Source organism: Corvus hawaiiensis, chromosome 2, assembly GCF_020740725.1.
Source record: "Corvus hawaiiensis isolate bCorHaw1 chromosome 2, bCorHaw1.pri.cur, whole genome shotgun sequence".
Taxonomy (NCBI): Eukaryota; Metazoa; Chordata; class Aves; order Passeriformes; family Corvidae; genus Corvus; species Corvus hawaiiensis.
The window spans coordinates 48657537-48677408 of record NC_063214.1 but is presented as its reverse complement, the minus strand read 5'-3'; the positions used below and the strand labels follow the sequence as shown (position 1 = coordinate 48677408).

Here is a 19872-nt window from a genome sequence, read left to right as displayed (position 1 = left end):
AAATGTTTTCTGACTTGATAGCCTGAAGAGGGGCAAATGCTTGAACTTTGTTCTTTTACAATGAAAGAAAAGCATGATTATATAGTGATGCTGGAAGCTTTCAGCTACTAGATGAGTCCAGTAACTTGCCCATTGAGGTAGAAGGTGGTATGGTATCATTTAAACTATGAGTTGTAACTCCACAAGCTTGGAAATGGAAATGGAAATACTTGTTGCACTAATACAGTGCAAAATTCTGCATCAAGCTGTCAGAGTTTAAAAATTCATGAGGAAGTGGCAATTTAGGACTTCCTTTAAAGAAGGAGCAACTGTACATAAAGACCAGGCTGTATGAGTGGTAGCAACTTAAATGATTTATCTTACATGATTATCTGCCCTCCCCTCATTTGAGTGGTCTATGTCCTTGAGTTGCTGTTGGCATGAGATGAGCAGAGACTCCTTTAACATTGCATCAGTAGTATAATTAGGAAGGAAAATTAAAATACTTGAAATATTACTAAAAATTGTCATGCAAAACACAGTGCTATTATTTGAAGTTCTGGTCGTTTTCTTGCAAATAGAATCTGGAAACAGCTGTTGACTACATGCTTAGATAGGTAGAGTTTGTGAATGTTTGGTGAACCTAGCTCCCATTTCCATCTTCAAGGGTTCACAGAAAGAAGCCATCAACTTGTCCCAGATCCTAGACAGAATATTGCTGGCTGTTCAAGGCTGAATATTGTACTTCAGGTAAGTGTGATTCAAAGTGGCAGGATAACATTTGGGAAAGTAAAAGGGGATTTTGTGACAGGTGGGGTTTTTTTATGGCAGCTGTATGAAGCTGGTCAGAAGTGTGGAGTGATCGAAGTAGTCCCAGCAGAGATGGATTATTGGAAAAATGCAAGTGAGGTGGGCAAAGCTGCCTGATAGATTTCAAAACCATATGATTAATTATACTGATCACATGCATATGGCTCCCATATAACTAATGTATATTTGTGTGCAGACATTTATCCTTCCCACCGCCCTTTTCATAGTAAAATTCGGAGCAGTGAATTAGGAACGATACAACCAGATACAAAAGGATTTAGAACTGTTTAGGTGACTGGGCCAGCAGCTGGCAAATGTGGTTCACTGTGGAAAAATGTAAAATAATTAGTCTGGGAGCAAGAAACCAGAGGAAACACAGTGTGTGCTGCAATGGAACAATCATTCAGCACACTGACTAGGAAAAGGATTTGAAGGTTATTGTGGAAAAATCATTGAAACCATGGGGCTTATGCACAGCTGCAAGAAAGTAAGTTACTAGGTTGTATCAGAGGGATAAAATACAAAATAAGAGACGATACAGTTACAGGAGTGTTAGGCTCCATCTGGAATACTGTACAGAGTATTGGTCAACGTGCCACACAAGAAATACAATGTCTGGGAAAGAGTGAGAAAGCAGTAACAGAGATAAATGTTCTATGTTTAAAGATTAGGGAAGATTATCTAGTAAAACATATATCCTTGTCTCTGTCCAAGGTAAAAACTGAGAGTAATCTTAAAAATAATGAAATAGAAATAGTCAACTGAGAACTGCATATAAAAATGATAAGGATCTGGAATAAATTATTATTTCAGAAAGTCTGTTGGAATACAAAATATACATACATTCTGTAGACTTCATAAAAAGAATTAAAGGGAATGACAAATGAGATAAATTTGTGATTGAGCTTTCTAAATTTGAAGGCAGGCAGATTAAGCTGTTTCCTTTCCCACCTTCCCTCTTAAAGGTTTGCGACTTGAGTGAAGTTTGCATAGTTTTCAGACTTAATACAGCTTGTAGTGAGGAGGGCACATAGTTTTTTCTGTGAGTTATGCTTTTTTGTCTGCTAAGACTAGTTTTAAGTACATTGGGGAGCACCCAGATTCTTCATGTTGGGTATCAGGAATAACTTCTTCATTCTGCCAGCACTTTTCTGTATTTTAGAGATGTGCAACTGGAATATAAGGCTGCCTGTCTAGTGCTTCTGCAATTCCATGATAGGATAATGATGCCAGTACACAGTTTGCCACAGGTCTGGAAATGTTTTTAGAGCATTTGCTGTTTTGTCAATCCTGGTTCTTCCATTAAAAAAACTAGAGAGAGAAAGGTGAAGCATATTAAAGAATATGACATTTAGAGTTTGTGTAAGTGGCAAAATTATAGTTAAGATGGAAAATACGCTAAAGCAATTAAACTATTTTAATTTTTTTTAATTTAAGTTTTAAATTATTTTAATCCCTTTTTTTCAGGATTCAGCACTTGGCTAGGTGGGATGCTTAGCTCTTAATGTCTAGCTAGCGGCTGCAGGAGCAGTAGGACAGCATGTGAATAAATGAGAGATAACTCCATGGACTTCAGTTCTGTGGAGAAAATTAGCTGTCTGCATCTTTCTATCTAAACCAAATGCAGTGGGTCACTGGACTGAAGTTTGAGAAAGCAACTTATCAAACTTGGTGTAAATAGCTAACTTCTCCCGGAAATTGTTTCCATTTTGATACCCTGCTTTGAAAATTTTGGAGTTGCTTGGTCCCAACTGCTTCTTCTCTGTTGTCACATAGTTGTGATGATGAGGACAGTTCTCCCGTAGTCTTTGTAGTTAATGTGCTGGGGCCATTTATCTCTCTTCTGCAGAGGTATGCAGCAGAGCCCAGTTATGATTCTACCTTTTTAGGTAGATACTCACGAGACTGCAGCAGACTACCTCCGAGGCAGGCACCCAAATTTCGTGTACATTACATATACATTACCAAGGGAGTGGAGAAGTTCCAAAGGGGAGTTATGAAGCCTGGGAGCTTTGTAGACAGCAAAATGAAACCAGTGTGAATGGCTGCTGTTAACTGAATGGCAATTTAGTGCAAGTTGGAAAGTAGCCTGTCATCAAAGCCAGTTGCTGAGCATTTGATAGTATCGTTCTTATGTGAAGGGCAGCTCACCCTTTTTTGTCAGCTCCCAGTGACTTGCAGACCACCAGAATAATCAGCAGCTCTGTGGGTGTGCATGTCAAAAGAGATCTTGGGAGGGTCTGTGTGTCAGCAAAAATCTGCCCAGGTACTGCTCTGCTTGCTGGGGTGTGACAGTGCCTCTTCACTCAGCTGGGGTGGAGTGACATAGGACAGAAACTGGTTTGCCTGTGGCAAGGGAGATTTAGGTGGCTCCTGACAGCATGCAGAAGCAGAACTTGAAGTGCTTCAAAATTAAATAGCAGCCATGATATCTGCAGTGTAAAGGTCTCTCTTCAGTTTTTTCTTATAGATCATGGCTTCTAGGCATACCTGTTACTTTCAATTTACTTCTATTTCTGTGTCCATCATCAAAATCACTAATAAAAATATTAGGGCTCTTGTGTGATGACTTCTAAACAGCCAGTGCAGTTCTCAAAGATAACCCAAACATATTGCTGTTCTATACTTAATGTTGCCACAGACATAGACAGTCTTCAGTTATGTCATGAAGAAGGTTCTTGGTGACATTGTCACCTGTATCGTAAGCAAGGTGTCACTTTTACTCATTATGACTTTCCCACAGGCTGAGTGATTGGCTTTCCAGAGTTGTTCCCATGCCTGTCAGAAATCTGCTTTTAGCCAGCTGAGCTGGAACTGTCAGTAAATCAGTTTGCTGATGGGAAAAACTTGGTACTGCATGTTAACACAGTCTTGGCAACCAGATTGTATTTACAGTGGCTTTATATATACAAATGTTTGATTCTAGAATTGAGGATAAAGTTAATATAAACCAAATTCCCATTACATTTTTTTCTCTCATTTTTTAAACTAGAAGCTTTTAAAGCACAGATTTCTAAATATAGGTAGAATCACTTCAAAGCAGGTCATTAAAAACTGACTTCCCGGAAGCAAAGTCAAGCCAGTGATTCCTTTTTTAATTATTCAGTATCTGTAATGGTATGTAATGATGGGACAGCAAGTCAAGTATGGTCTGAGAGGGAACCATCTCTAACATATCCTGTAGGAGGCTCCACAAAAAGAGCAAACTGACTTTATCTCAATAAAAGCTGGAAATTTAAACAGAGAAAATTCAAGCATCTAGGAGAGGCAAAACAAAGATACTTATACGTAGATCTCCTTTCCCTCATGAATCCTTGCCAGTGGGTCCTTGCTTTCAGCAAGCTTGATGGCTGAGAGACAGCAAGCTTTTCTTCTTTCCTGCTCAGTCCTGAGGAATGTCTATCCAGAAGGCCATACCATGCTGTTTGGCACTGCTCTAACTACAGTTAAAAACATCCTTGGCCTCCATGAAGGCTTGAGCCCTTCTGGGAACTATTCTATTCATGCTGTTGCAGGCTCAGTGCTGAGTTAGAACTGCTGCTTTACGTAGAGTTACCCTGGGGAGTGTATCCTGATGCTCTGCAGTGTAGTCAAAACTTTGCAGATGTTTGCCATAAAGTGGCACTGTGTGGGAGGCTTGTGCTACTTTACTCATCTAAATTTACATGTCTTTAGACACCCACAGAAAAACCTGATCTTTAAGTCACTCTGGAGTCAGTGGAATCTCTGCAGTTTAGATACCAGAAATGTATTCTGTTATTAACACCCGTCCCAATTAGTGCTTGAATTCTGGAAAAAATCTATCCCAAAGATGTATTTTAAAATGTTAATCTTTAATAATTAAATAAAATAAAATCTGATTTTCAACCATGTTGCTTTTGACCCGCTTTTGATAACATCATTTCAGATTGTTTCCAGAAGTTAAAGAGTGATATGCATAATCATTAGACACAGGTCTGAAGAGCTTCAGATGTTACCTTATAAACAGTTTGGCAATAATAAAACTCTTCTAGCTGGATTGATGAGACCAATGTCGTGTGAGAAACTAGATCAGTTTTGAGTAAAACTATGTATAATTTAATTTGAAATGTGCAGCCGCAGTTTCACAGAAAACAAAATGTATAGCAGGCACAATGCTTATATTCAACCTGAAGTTAAAGCATTTTTTCCAGCTATCAATTTACAGCTTAAGATAATGGATTTTGGCAGTGTGCAGATCTATTAAGTAATGTTTCTTAAAATGGATAAGAAAGGACTTAAGAGGTGGCCTGTAAAAGAATTTTTAAAGGGCTGGTTAGCGGAATAAAGAAATAGCATTTTCTCTTAGAAGTAAAGTTTTATATCCCTGGATAGGTCATTAATGAAAAAGATTGTGGTGATATCATCTTATTATTTAATGCAGTTTATGAACTGATATGGAAACTGTACTTAGGATATTTTTTTCACCTTACTGTGAGACTGAAGTGTATTAAACATCTATACTAGAGAGAGAAATAATCAATTATATTTAAGTTTGCCTCGGTCACAAAACTAGCATACAATTTGACATGACCTTTACATTCCCTGGGTCTATTATCCATTGTGCAATTCTTCAGAATAGGCAATAGATGTGTGAAACTCCATGCCAAAAGTCATTAAAGCACTAGAAGTTTGCATGGACTCAAGGAGATGTTGGGTGAGTGCCAAGGGCACTTATATAGCCAAGGGTTGTTAAATACGTAGAAACCACATCCAGCTCAGGGTGTCCCTGAGCTCAAAATAAATTAATACTGAGAGAATATTTTCATTCCTTCCTAAGCATTTGCTTCTGACCAGTGCTTGAATTGATGCATACACACTGCAGTTGGATTTTAAGTGCAATGTCCAACTCATAGAGATGCTCTGACCTTGCAGCCAACAGACCAATAAGGAAAGAGAAAGCATGTTGGATGAGGTGGACCTTTGGCCTGACCCAGCAGTCATTCTTCCTTTCTTCTGAGATCATCTGTGACCTAAAGCTTTAAATGTTTTCTAAATACTTTCAGAACAGGACTAGACACTGCATGAGTTCAGCTCTGAACTTGAGTTTAAGTCTTACAGTGTATGTGTGCATTTATTTGTTTTTCTGAATAGAAGTGCTTTTGAAATCTCTATATCTGCTAGGAGGTCACAAAATTGACTGCCAAGTCAAGGCTATGGAGCCTTGGGCAAAGGGGTACTAAGCCACTTTTTCTGCAGTTAGAAGCAGGGTGTCAGTGTATTTTCTTTCCTTAAATGAGTATGTCTCTTTGCAGTAAGGGGTGCCCTGGGGCCCTGTTTTTCACTGCAGGGCTTCCCCAAGGGCTGCCTGGATGAATGCATATGATGGCATGGAGAGTTTGAGCTTGACAGAGCCCATGCCCTAGATGCAGTGGAGACCTAAGAAGTGTACATTCCTCTTTCATTGTCTTTCAAAATGAACAAGGTTTTTCCTAAGCACAGTGAGAACAACCCTGTAACATTTTTCTACCCGTCTCTCACCTGCCTTCAGCGCTACCCCCAGAATGAACCTGGGGTTTGTGGTTGATGATTAGTACCAGCTAGAAGTCAAGTCATCCATTTGTGCTTTCAAACCTTTAATTATCCTGGTGGCTAGTGAATCTTCTCCAGCAGAGCAGGAGAAAACGAACATGCATTACTTTTAGTACTTTAGTACTTTTAGTACTGTAAACATTTACAAATAGGCAGTCTGTCTTGAAAAAATGTACACATACCTGAGGTCTTAGGATGTCTGAGAAGTGATTTTTTATTGAGAGAAAAGAGTTTGGACAAAGATAGCATTAATTTGACTCAGTCTGGGTTTTACATCATTTCATCCTTCTTGAATTAAATGCCATACTCAAAGTATTTCCCTAGAGAAGTCTGAGATAAAGATAATCTTAAAGACTTTGAAGAGGAGAAGAGAAAATTGCATCAGATAGAGTTTTAGACCTCCCAAAGAAATGTAAGGTTTGTGCTAATAGCACAGTCTGCTTCCAAGAATATGGCAGATTTGATAAATGAAGCAACACTGATAACTACTGAGGTCTTGAAAATCAGCACATGCTTGATGACCTGCTTAAATGGTACTACAACCTCTGCAAAAGCTGTTTAAGGTGCAGCCAGGATGGCTGAAAACAGCTTTATCTCTAGTACAGAGGAATGTAGCATAGAGAAGTGGATGACCTTCTAGGTATGGGGTTTTCCTAGATTCAGATGCTGCAGAGAAGAAAATTTTAGTTCTAGTTGTGACCTTGCACTCTCTCTGAAGGTGCAGCAGTGACAGGCTTTGAAGGGAGGATTGAGAACACATACTTGAACTTTCTTTATAGAAGAAAAGTACAGAATTAGAGAATGGAATTTATAAACACTGGTAAAAAATGAAGGGTCATTACAACTCTGCTGTAATCAGGAAAACACTGGTTTTACACTCTCTAATAGCTCAAATTGAAATAAATATTTGTCAGTGTTACTCTCTTCACAGAGTTTCATACTGAATACAGCTTTTAGGATAACTCTTGAAAATTCTGAATGGAAAAGTGATCTTCTGAATTTCTGATGTAAATCTAATATTCTGAACAATCATCTGCTTGACATCCAGTTTAAAGGTAGTAAGACCTCTTTGCAAATACAGTATGTGTGTAAATTTAATTAATTCAATTAATTCACACTTCTGTTACCTTCTGCTGGTGCCCTTAACTACATCTCATCTGTTCAGTTTTCTGTGGATTTTCTATTAGGGGCTGTCAAAAACTGATTTTAAACATTCTGATCTACACAGCAATGTGCTGGGACTTCTAAGATTATCGTTGCCAGTTTTGTGTGTGATGCATTTTGCAACCTATTGAAAACTTAAAATATTACACAAATATTTTCTTAAATAATGTGTGCTTCGTTCAAAGTAAGTATGTTCTTTCGAATGGGGGAAATTCTAGATTTCTGAATTATTTTTTCAAATATTTTGAACTTACTGTGAATTTTTTAGAAACTAGTGTTGATGAAGATATTTAATTAGTAAATGGGAATACCAGAATTTATTTAAAATTTTCACTGGTTTTCTGAACAAGTGGCACAGCAGAACTGTTTTAGCTGTCTCTCTTCATCCAGTCTTTCCATATGTAATCTCTGTGTCAAATGGAAATGCTGTAGAAGAAAAATTCTGCCTAGGAAGAAAGTTTAAAAAAATAAGCAAGTCTATGAAAAATATGCCTGGCCACTGGAAAATATAGTGTGTTTTAAGACATTCAGGTTTTACACATGACATTGTCACAAGATCAGTGACTCCTACAGAAAACAAATGATTTGTTTAGAAGGGAAATCAGCAGCTTTATGGAGAAATAAATATAATTCTACAACTTAATTACAGTATAAACATTTCTTGTGGTTGCAATGACTTTGTTGTTATTGTTGTATTAATCTTACAGGACATATGGATATTTGTTTTGGTACCTCCTGGGACCTGCTAAATCCTCCGAGCATAACTCTGACCACTCTTCTAAAGAGCTTAACTTGTTAGCCATTTTTCATCTGTGTGACTAAATGTTTAATAAATAAAGAGAGGAAAAAAAGTAAAAAAAAAGAAAGAAAAGCTTTAAATATATTCTGGTTTTTTTAAGTTGTTATTCTCTGATTAATTTGCTGCTCTGGAAGTTTTATCTAATAGTGTTAGTTCACTGAAATAAAGTGAAAAGTTTCACACTTCCCAGATGCTGCTGAATGCTTTAGGAGGGTTGGTGGTGGTAGTCTTTTCTATGGCAACCTAATCAGTTAACTTCCCTTCACTTACGGCACCTTTTTAAGTACCAGACTCTGTGAGAACTGAGAAAATATCTTGGTGTAGCATAGCTAATAATGGGGGTTAAAATCTGATAGAATTCTTGTAGATTAAAAAATATATTGTGACATTCAGTTAGGGATTCCTTTTGTTTTCAATTTGGTTGTTTATGCAAAAGAACCTGGAGCATACGTATCTGTCCTTTCTTTTTTTCTTTTCAATTTGGGTGTCTTTATCTTGAAAAATTTGTTATAAATGGAGAAAAGCTCACAAAACTTTTTTCTAAGTTTTCAGGCTTCTGGGGAAAGAGTGATGCAATTAGCTCTGTAGTGTTCACATTATCACAGAAGGGAATTCTGACACTTTCTGAACACAGTTTTCCTGACATCTAGCATTCTTAGACATTTCTTCTTAAGGGAATAGTATGTTTTGAGGATTGCCTACTATTTGGGCTCTTATTTGTTTTAAAGAGTGATTTTTTTAATTTTTTTTTTTTTTTTTAATTTCAGAAGATTTATAACAAATGCTTGTAATGGCCTCTTCAATTTTGTTGGGGGAGTGGGTGGTTTTTGCTTGTTTTTTATTTTAAAAAAGCCCAACAAACTACAAACTGTAAAACTCCTAATTCCTTTACCAGTATTTACTGGTTTTTATGTGGTTTTGCTGTAGGAAGCCATCCTAAGAATATATTCAACTGGTGTGTTCACTGGTATAATGTACAGTGACTTGTAACACTGTTAAATACATGTGTGGATTAAAACAAGAGCCTTAAAGCACAACCGTGTAGATCTTGCTTTGCATGAAGAATAGATTAAGGGCTCCTGTCTCATTTGAGCAGTGGCCAGCAGAACTTTCTTCCAAGAACCATTGCATTTTTAAACTGCATTTTCTTTATGTCAAAGCCTTCCAAAAGGGAAATGCTGAAATTTGGATAAATTCATAACAGCTACAAGTTTTTTTTAGTCTTTGCAGGCTGACTAAATAGAAGCACTCATTTACAGAAACTGATGAGAGCTAGCAAATATGATAATTGGATATTTAAGATTCTAACTTTTTTTTTCACTCTTTCATAGCATCATATAAGCATTTTTAGGTCTTATGTACATGTCCTGTTTGCTTTGGTTTGAGTTCTGTTTACTCTTCAATACAGAAACATAGCTCTTAGTCCAGGAATATGAAGTCACAGGGTATTTCCAGTTGGGGAGTGCTTGTCTTTGGTGGAGAAGTAGTTGTAAGTCCATAGGTTCTGCTGCTGCATGGTTGGTTTTGGTCAGTGCTGTGGTAGCCTGGTTGGCAGCTGAAGCACCAAGTGTTTTTCTTGTAATGTTGTCTCAGGGTCATGATGAAAATTCCGTAGCAGAGCAAGTACAAAGTACCTAGGTTAAAAATTAATGGGATTTGCGTAATTATATTTGGCACACAGCATGTTTCAGGGAGTGATACAGCAATCCAAGGCTCTTCCACATCTACTTTTGTTGGAGGCACCGTGCCATCAGCCACTGTTTAAAGCATTTTGGATGTGCAAACATGTTAAGAATAGTGCTTAAACAAGATGGATATTCTGAAATGTGTTTCGAAAACACGCAAGTGACTGTGTTCTCTGATGACAGAGAGGCAGTTTCTTTCACAGTGTTTCCCTTGAAGCATCTACATTGTGTGTAAAACATCATGCTCGTGGAATGGCTTTGTGGGAGTACTTTCGGCACCTTGTTGCAAATGTAGAGTATACAGAACCCTTGAAAGTGTGTGTAACCATTGACAGAGGCACTTTGAAGTTGTTTTAAAAAGCTTGTGAGACAAATTCTGGTATGTTTCTGGTGTTCTTTTCTTTTTCTTTTTTTTTTTTTTTACTTTTCTCCTCCAATAATCACTAAACTCTCTCCTATCTTAATTCCCATTCCATTGTATTTACCACTTCTTGCTAAGCCTTTCAGCCTTTACACAGATCAGAGTAGCCATCTTGTTTCTAGTCCCTTTTATTCATACATGAACATGGATATATTTAAGTATGCACAACCACTAAATGCTAACACAATACATTTGTTTAATTACCAAAAAAACCCAAAAAAACCTCTTGAAAGTGTAACCACTTTGCTTTTTACTATGTCACTTGACTGTCTGCTGTGTCAAATCTAGCTCCCTTATCCTGAGTTTCATCTCTTTAAATTTCATCTGACTCTGTATTGCTTAGTTTACTTATTGGAAAATTGCCTCCCCTTTTTGTCATCTTCTCCCAGTCTTGGTTTTAAACATGCATTCCCTTAGGTTCTTCTGCTTAGGTCACTACGTCCAGCATTAAATATTTTCTCCTTTAAATTCTTCCATATGAGCACTGAGTTCAGGATTTGTCTTGTTCAGAACAAAAGTTGTCTAGCATTCAACCACCTACTACTAAAGCAGTTAACTTTTTTTCCTGTCTGTACAGTTGTTGCAGGACCAAGCACTATGACAGTAAAAACCTTTTAAAGCTATAAATCATCAGGTAAATGTATGGCACCATGCAGCTGGCATGAGTTGGACTGCAAAACTTCCCACAGTTTGAAGTTGCACTTCTCAAACTCAGGCATATATACTTCTACTCAGTTTTAACTGCACACCCCTCCCATTTTGAAGGGTGTGCAGTTAAAACTGAATCTCGTGTAATAAATAGGTTATCTCTTGATGTAGTTCAGAACAGATGAAGTAGAGCTACTATCTGAGTTACCCAATCAAAATGAGCAGTTATTTGAAAGGGCATATGGTTTCCTTTGACAGCACAAGCACACTTAAGAGGTAAAGTCCTATCAACTTGAAAATCCTAAAGATCTGCAAACTCAGGGTAAGCAAAATCAGATGGATTAGAGGCTTTCCCAGCTCCTCCTGAGAAGGTGTGCTGAGAGACACTCCATACATCATTTGAATTGGGAAGGAGGAGATAAAGATACTATGGCATTTCAAAATGAGCTTGATCAGCAGGTCAAGGGAAGTGATTTCTGCCCCTCCACTCTCTTGTGAGACCCCATGTGGAGAATTGCATCCAGCTCTGGGGCCTCCAAGGTAAGAAGGACATGTATGTGCTGGAGTGCCTCCAGTGGAGGGGGACAAAGATGATCAACCGGCTGGAGCGCCTCTCCTGTGAAGCAGCCTTCCAGTACCTAAAGGGGGCTTGCGCAAAAGCTGGAGAGGGACTTTTTACAGGGGCATGTGACAAGGGGTGATGGTTCTAAGATGAAAGAGGGCAGGTTTGGATTAGATATTAGGAAGAAATTCTTTCCTATGAGGGTGCTGAGGCAGCAGTACAGGTTGTCCAGAGAAGTTGTGGATGCTCCTTCCCTGAAAGTGGTCATGGCTAGCCTGGATGAGGCTTAGAGCAACCTGGTCTAGTTGGAGGTGTCTCTCCCCATGGCAGGGGATAGAAACTAGATGATTATACAGTCCCTTCCCACCCAACCCATTCTGTGTTTCTGTGATATTAGAGGCAAATAGTTAAGCACCGTGTATTGTTTAACATTCATACATAGTACCTTTCAAAAATATCTAGCTCCTCTTACTTTTAAAGATTAATGTATTTGTGTCTTCACATTTTAACTGCACTTTAATGTGAAGTGATTGACTGAGAAAGATCAGCGAGTAGATACAACGCATTTTTCACCCAAGTCTACTGACTGTCAAGCACAATGTAATGAGCTCTCCCAGAAAGCTGTATGGACACGTTTCCTGGGTGTGTTGTCTTTGAGGCATCAATGTGGTCCCCCTGCCGCTCTGTATGTATTAGTACTTCTGCACCAGTGTGTTTGAGTGGTGTGTCAGCCTCAGTAGGGGAATGTGTAAGTAGGCTGGTGTGATAACTTGCAAGTAGAGGTGAAAATGTATGGTTTGTTAAATTAACTGGTTTCCTGGCTTGTTAGAGCTTGGGTACCTTATCTGCCTTTCTTATATTCTGTTAGGGGAAATGTGTTCATTTCCTGCTTTGTTTTAAGCTTATGTTTAAAAATGAGCTCTGCTAAGGCAGAAGTTCTAGAATTAAATGATGAAATCAAAAACCTTTATAAACTGAGTCTGTTTTCTGTATTATCCTCATGTTTGAGTTAGTTCTCCATTTGGTATGGGTGTTTGTAACAGTAGATCTGCTCTGTGTGCACAATTTAGTCTGAAATGCAAAGGGAGGGAGAGAAAAACTAAAACCAAAATTGTCAGATGTTTAGATGCAAATAAACTGCTCAGCTGCTGCTTCAAACATAACCATCACTAATTAATTCTGGTGCACAGAAGAACTGACTGAGCAGCTATTTGAAAGAAAGGAGGGGAATGGCACCTGTTAGGGCATAGAAAGGGCTTCATCTAATTTTTGAGTGTTTCTATTCAGCCATTAAGAGCAACCAGACACAGGACTTTGGCATTCTCATTCTTCTCTTGTCCTTATTTAACAGTCTGTTCTCTATCTCCGAAGTAGCTCCTGAGAAGGTATTTTTGATCTCTTGTCTTCTTCATATTTAGGAATTTCAAGACTGTTAGAGCTTTTCGTAATGTAGTTGTTTGTTTAGTTTCACACTGCTAAATGGTCACATAAATACACAGAATTGATTTCCAGAGAAATACGTTCTCTGTACGAGTCCTGTGCTTTTTTTTTTTTTTTCCCTGGCTTACTTTATGTCCAGGCTAGCAGTTTGATTTGCAAGCTCAGAAAATATAATGCTGGAGAAAGTAATACAGATCGATTCACATCATCAGAACATTTTGGTTCTGATCTTTCTTTAACTTGGTGTTGGTTTTGGTAACTGGTGCATTTGATCAAGATACGGCTCACATTCTTTATTGTGAAAGTAAAAACTACATTTTCACATACTTACACAAGCTTTCTTAAATATTATGATCTTGAGCTTTCAGTAAGTCACATATTTCTGTCAAATGGATTTCTTGTCAAAACTCTTTTTCATCTATCAATTATTGCATCATATGAAACGTTGAAGCGTTCAGCTCTGAGCATTATTCCTCTGTGCATTCAGCATGCGTGCTGGGTGTGTTAACATGTGCAGCGGGGTTGGAGGTCGAGTTACATTTTCTGTTATTTTGATCATTTCAAAATGGATTGGGTTGAAATTGAGATGCAATAGTGACACTAGTTAACTACAAAGTTTTCATCAGTCATACAGAAATTTGATACAGAGTTGCTAAATCCTTCTGTAGATCTAGTGTGGATTAATGGATCAAAACCTGAGGCTCCCAGAGATCCCGCTGGCACCAACTGGATTTTAATTACATCTCACACACTGGTTTAGTTTTAGCAGGTAAAATGAGTGTTACAAGTTAATTCTTTCAGATCAGAAGGAAAAAAATTATTGATTCTCTTTTCAGATGAGGGGGGGATAAAAGGTTTAAAATAGCTTAATTTTATTTTTTCCCAAGGAAAAAGGAAATGTGAAGGTATGTAGTTAATGGAAGAAAGAAAGGCAATGAAAGGATACCAAGAGACAAAATGAGTCAATTGCATGGAGAGGAGTAGAGTAAAGAAAGAAAAATTATGTTGGAAAAAATTAACTGGAAAGGGTCTTCTATTTTATAAGCAGAAAAGATTAAAACAGAAAACCTGAAAGGCACAAGCACATTAAAACACCAAATTCTGTGCAAAGGGAGAAAAAGTAAAATGAATGAAAGGGGAAGAGTTTAAATTGAAGAGAGAGATAAGTACATATGATATTTTTAAGTAATTTCTCTCTAATAATCAGCAGCATATATTTGAGTTTGTACAGAATGACTTCGATTTTTAATGGATACAAAATTAGTGTTGCCAAAAATTACATCACAGTGATCAGCAGTGTTACTCTAAACACAGGTAAGGGTTATCAAGGTTTTATTTATGTAACCCTTCATTTTTATTCAATGTTTTCTTTGAAAAAAAAAATTCAAAGCTACAGTAAATATAGGGGGTTTCTTTCACTTAAGCTTGCTATTTTTCATGCCAAAAAAAAAAAAAAAAGCCAAAGATTGAACACCATGAATTCTTCAATAGCATCTTAAATTTAAGAGACTGAATGATAAACAGATTAATTATATCAACCTGAAAATTAATTGTCTGAAGTAATGTTGTTGCCCTTAGGTATTTCTCAGTGCAGGAAGCCAGGAAGAGGAAAGAACAGTCTTTGGTAATGCTTGTAGACACCAGTAGCTGGTCAGCTCCTGATCCATTACCATGTCAACTGCAGAGTATCCTCCTGTAGCCCTTTTCATGTCATTCAATTCTAATTTACCATCAGCTTTCATAGCTTTACCATGCACATTCTGAAATTGGCACTGGAGGCTTGACATAAAACCACAAAGGGAACTAAATTCCAAGTTCAAGCTGAAATTCCATTCTCAGTTCTCTTGGTTGTGGGCGTGCTGTGGAGCACGCAGGAACACCCAGTGTTTGAAGCCTGGGCTGGACCCACACACAGGAGAACAAGCTGAGAGTGGAGTTTCAGCCCAAGCCTTACCATTAATGCCACATAGCTCTTCGTGGTTTGAAGTCAATCCCAGAGTTATTTTAAACTTGCTTACAAGAATCTTGTGGTAATAGTAATAGATTCTTCTCACCCATTGTGCCTCCTAAATTTGAATTTTTGTATCCATCTTGCTTTGAGTTTGCACTGTTGGAAGCTGCTGAGGTGTTAGATTACAGATACCTTAATATCTGAGGTTCAGCCTTAAGTACGTAATTTTTTCTTACAGTATACCCGTCTTCACTTGAAACTCATTTTGTGGAATAGAATTGGAGAACTCTTCTTTTTGCCCAGTGCATGCATTTTTATGAGCAAAATGAGCTTTCACAGTGTTTTTAAAAATGTCAGGAATGTCAAATGTTTTTTTATCTGAAGGACTCATTGGATGACTCAGGAAAAACTACTTGGAAATTAGTCAGGATTTAACTGAAGTGGGAAGGATACTGAACTGTGGAGAGAGAGCTTGCTCCCCTCTGCACTTTTTAGATTGGTACTTCAAAAGAAGATCAATCTTAATTTTAAGTGATTGAATCAGCCTTTTCTTCAAAACATAATTTTTATTTAATCTTTGGTTAGGTGCTTGGAATAGTGATTAGAATAGTTATTCAAACATTTATCTCTTTGAAGAACAAATGGCAGTTATGCTTATAATTTGTTTTTTCAAAAATAAGAGCTTTCTTCTTCTTCCCATGTATTTCCATCCCTTACCAGCTGTCTTTGCTGGGTCTGACATCCCTGCTTATTGAAGATTGGAGAGAGATGTATTGGTGAAGAGGGAGGGATACAGCTTTTAAACAAGGTGGTAGCTGCTCTACCTGAGCTTGTGCTCATGTCCTGAAGGGTGCTCTTTGCAGATGACAAGTTTCTTCAACAGTGACAGGATGTCAGGAATTTTGCAAAAGCTTTGAAAAAAAAGTAGAAGATGGCACAGCTGATATATTTTATCGTGTTCCATCCTTATTTGTGCTAGTTTTGAAGCTGGCATTCATAAGAAGTTAGCCAAGGCTATTTTGCAAATCAGGGATGCCAGATTCACAAAAAGAAGGGGGTTTGATGAGTCCATAATCACATGTTATTGTAACTGTGATGGGAATAGGTTCCTTTCCAAATACAAGGCACTCTTCAGAATTAATATGTGAACATCACAGAATCACCAAATATGCTGAGTTTGAAGGGGCCCAATCGGGAATTGAATGAATCGGGGTCATCCAGTCCAACTCCTGTCCCTGCACAGGACACCCCAAGAGTCACACCATGTGCCTGAGAGTGTTATCCAAATGCTTCTTGACCTCTGTCAGGCTGGTGCAGTGACCACTTCCCTAGGGAGCCTGTTCCAGTGCCCAACCACCCTCTGGGTGAAGAACCTTTTTCTAATACCCAACCTAAACCTCCCCTGACACAGCTTCAGGCCATTCCCTCAGGTCCTGACACTGGGCACCGCAAACAAATCAGTGCCTGCCTTTTCTCTTACCCTCATGAGGAAGCTGCAGACTGCAATGAGGTTTCCCCTCAGTCTCCTCCAGGCTGAACACACCAAGTGACCTCAGCTACTCCACATATGACTTCTCCTCAAGGCCCTTCACCATCTTTGTTGCCCTCCTTTGGACACTCTCTTAACAGCATAATGTCTTTCTTATATCGTGGTGACCAAAACTGGTACCTATGTATTTCAGTTAAAATCACAGATTGCTGAAATTCAATGCTCTGCTATCAGTAACAAATTTAGCTTTAGACAGAATTCAGATAAATGCTGCAAGACTTAAGAAACTTGAAAATCCACTTGGTTTGAAGATGCTGTAGAATTCGCTTTTTACTTCTTATCTAAACTTTTTTATTTTGTATTTGTGCAGAAAGATTGCTTTTCATTACATAATTTTGGTTAAAGGACAACTGTGAAACCATTTTCCACTTTTTAAAAAAATTTGCTGGTGGGCAAAAATTGTTTATGTTACTATGAGAAGGAGATGATTTTAGAAAGAACGCAGCATATTAATACCCAGCAACCATGAACTATTCATTTGAGATTTGGAGCATTTGTTGAGTCTTGTTAACTAAGCAATTACAGAGTCACTTGTCCCATAAAGTTTTAAAAGTATGAAGCTACATTTCTTGCTACATTTGATTTATTTTTAAGCAGCATTTTCCAGAACATGCAGGTCTGAACAGCAGCAGTGCACTCGTGTTACAGGCCATGATAGAGCTATATACTGTAAGAAGCTTAAAGCAGTTCTGTCTAAACCAAAGCAAGTCTTGGCTTCAGATACTTAGAGGTAGCCCACATTTTCCTTGCATATCAGAATATGACTGTTTTAAATCTAAATTATGAGTATTTTGGGTTTTTTTCTTGTTGTTGGTTCCCTCCCACCCTTCACTGAAACCTGAGGTTTGAGGCAAACGTTACATTACAGGAAACTAAAATTGACTATAACAGGTGCTTGTAGCCTATCATGCAGTGAAGTATTTTAACAAGTTCTTAATGCTAACACAGAGGTGCAAGGTGTGGGATTAAATGGCAAATTGAAGCCTTCTATTTAGAATTATAGTACAGTATAATATAATATTATGATGCTAATTGCTGTTCCATGATTAATGTTCAAATACACAGTGTGAGTTCTGAATTTTAGAGTTTCTCCTTTTCCTGTTATCACTTACCATCTCTGAAATCCTAAAGTGTAAATATCTCAGTTTCACTGTGTCTGTATCCTCCCTTGCTGCCATTAAGTGCTGGTGCTACTCATCAGAGTGTTGTCAACTTTCATGGTTTTGATCCTGAGTCTCTCAATATTTACAAGGAGAGGGTGAAGTTGGAAATTTTTTGTTTGCTTGACTAGTTTGGTTTTGTTTGCTTGACTAGTTTGCTTGACTTTGGGTTTGGTGATACAATCTGTGACTCTCTTATTGGAGTTTTCATTGCTTTTCCCATCTCTGACTTCTCTGAAAGACAGGCTCATACTTAAACTAGAAGATCATTATTTTCTCATCTTAGTAGTTGCTCCACAGTTTGATAGTTAACTTCAGGAATGGGTCATTTGCATGGATACACTGGACATTTCAGCCTTTACTGAGCCAGCCACTAACCTGGCAAAATACTATTTACTGTTTGGTGGGTTTAGGTTTTTTTTGAGTTAGTGAGCTGAATTTGGCTCAGCAAGAGTCCAACAAGTAGCAGAGCTGGCAAACAAGGAGGTGCAGGACCATATAGCCAAGAGCAGGGGAGTGGGGAAGCAGGAGCAGCCTTTGGTGACATCCAGCCATTAATTTGGCTTGCCTGTGTTGTTAAAGCATGCTCTCAGTGAAGGCAAAAAATACTTTGACATGATATATAAGCATGTCATTCTTTAAGACTGTGCCATAAAGGCTTTAATTGCTGGTAGCTTTTTGTTGTGGCTACCCGCAAAGTACCAAGGTTAATCAAGATTGGGTATTGGATTTTTTTCTAATTACAGCTTTGGTCTACAAATGCAGTGGACTTTTTTTCTTTTTCAGAAGGCAGATGTCATTCGTGCAGAAGTGGATGAAAGACTGTCGCTTCGAAAGCACCGCTTCATGCATTTTGCATCACTGGAATATGAAGGAGAACATTACATGACACCAAGAGATTTCTTGTTCTCAGTAATGTTTGATCAAGTTGAACGTAAGTTGTTTTCTCGTCATTGTATTTGTGAAGGAAAAGAAAGTTGCAGATCCCCTTAGACATGTCATTTGCAAATCACTGAGATAAGATCCTTTATGTTACCTAAATCAGCAGAAGCCAACTTATAAATGTTGCCCATATGGATTCCACAGACAACACTACCCTTTACACAAGTGAAGTGAGGCTGATGATTTAGAAATCTGGTGACTTGATGATGACATCTCTGCATAATTTTCATGTCTGATCAGTATGTAGTTCCTCAATTACTGACGTGCCACAGAAAATAGAATGAGTGTAATATAATACTGTTCATACCATTTCTGGCCCTGTTATCTTCTATCCACTTCACCAGTGAGTAATTCTGTGACCTGTTTTCTTAGAAGAGGCAGTGGTGGGAGTGAGTTGAAGGAGAGTAATAAAGTACAGAGTTCAGTTCTACATTTTTGGTTTCAAATCTTTGATTTTTACAAAACCTAGTTAAGAACAAATTAAAATCGTAAGTGTATTTTCAAGAAGTACTTTTAAAAGCATACTTTCTGAGAAGAAGGTAGGAACAGCACACAAATAAAAAGTGCATAGTTTGTTGTTCTTTTCTGCAGGTTTTCTGGCTTCATTAATTCTTCCCCATTTCTTAAGCTTCTTTTGTCTTTGTATCATCTTCTGTTATTTCCGTACGTTTTTTTAATTATATATGCTTTTTTCCTCAAAAAATTTGGGTTTTACAGTTTTCACAAGATTTTACTTTTGCTTTTGAAAGGTTAAGTTTTACAGTTTCCAGAGAGGATTGTCACTTAGAGGACAAATATTCTGTTAGTTCATCTGCTGAGGGAAAGAGAGAGAAATCCCAGCTTTAATAGTTGCTTGCTGCAATCTGCACCTGCTGACCAGGAGAGCATGTTGTCTAACAAAAGGCATTCAAAGCCTGGGATGCTCTGCCCACCTACCAGCAAATGTTGTAGTGACTTGGGAGTACTGAACTGGAAATACAAAAAGGAATTCAAGGTCCTGTGAAAGGGTTTGAGAGATAGGGAGGAAGAAGGAGACCAGAATGTGCTTTGGTTCAAGCTTGTCAAAAACCTAGGGCAGAAAAGAGCTCCAAGTAGTCAAAGAGTAGGACACAAGTATTTATAATAAAAGAAGTTTTCCTGTAACTGCCAAAAATCTATAGGTGATAAGGATACATGGATTCACTGCTGACACACAGCTTCTAATATTACACA

At 37.9% G+C, this 19872-nt stretch overlaps 1 protein-coding gene across 3 annotated transcripts in view; it reads left to right on the top strand.

Annotated features, from left to right (window-relative positions):
- MICU2 (mitochondrial calcium uptake 2) overlaps window positions 1-19872 on the top strand; it is a 142425-nt gene that overhangs the window by 58307 nt on the left and 64246 nt on the right. For all 3 annotated transcript variants that reach the window (XR_007201640.1, XR_007201639.1, XM_048294856.1), the window contains exon 2: window positions 18505-18652. Coding sequence is in view for 1 of the 3 variants with exons in the window: in XM_048294856.1 (XP_048150813.1) it covers window positions 18505-18652 (148 nt within the window). In the remaining 2 variants the exon portion in view is untranslated. The remainder of the gene's footprint in view (window positions 1-18504; window positions 18653-19872) is intronic.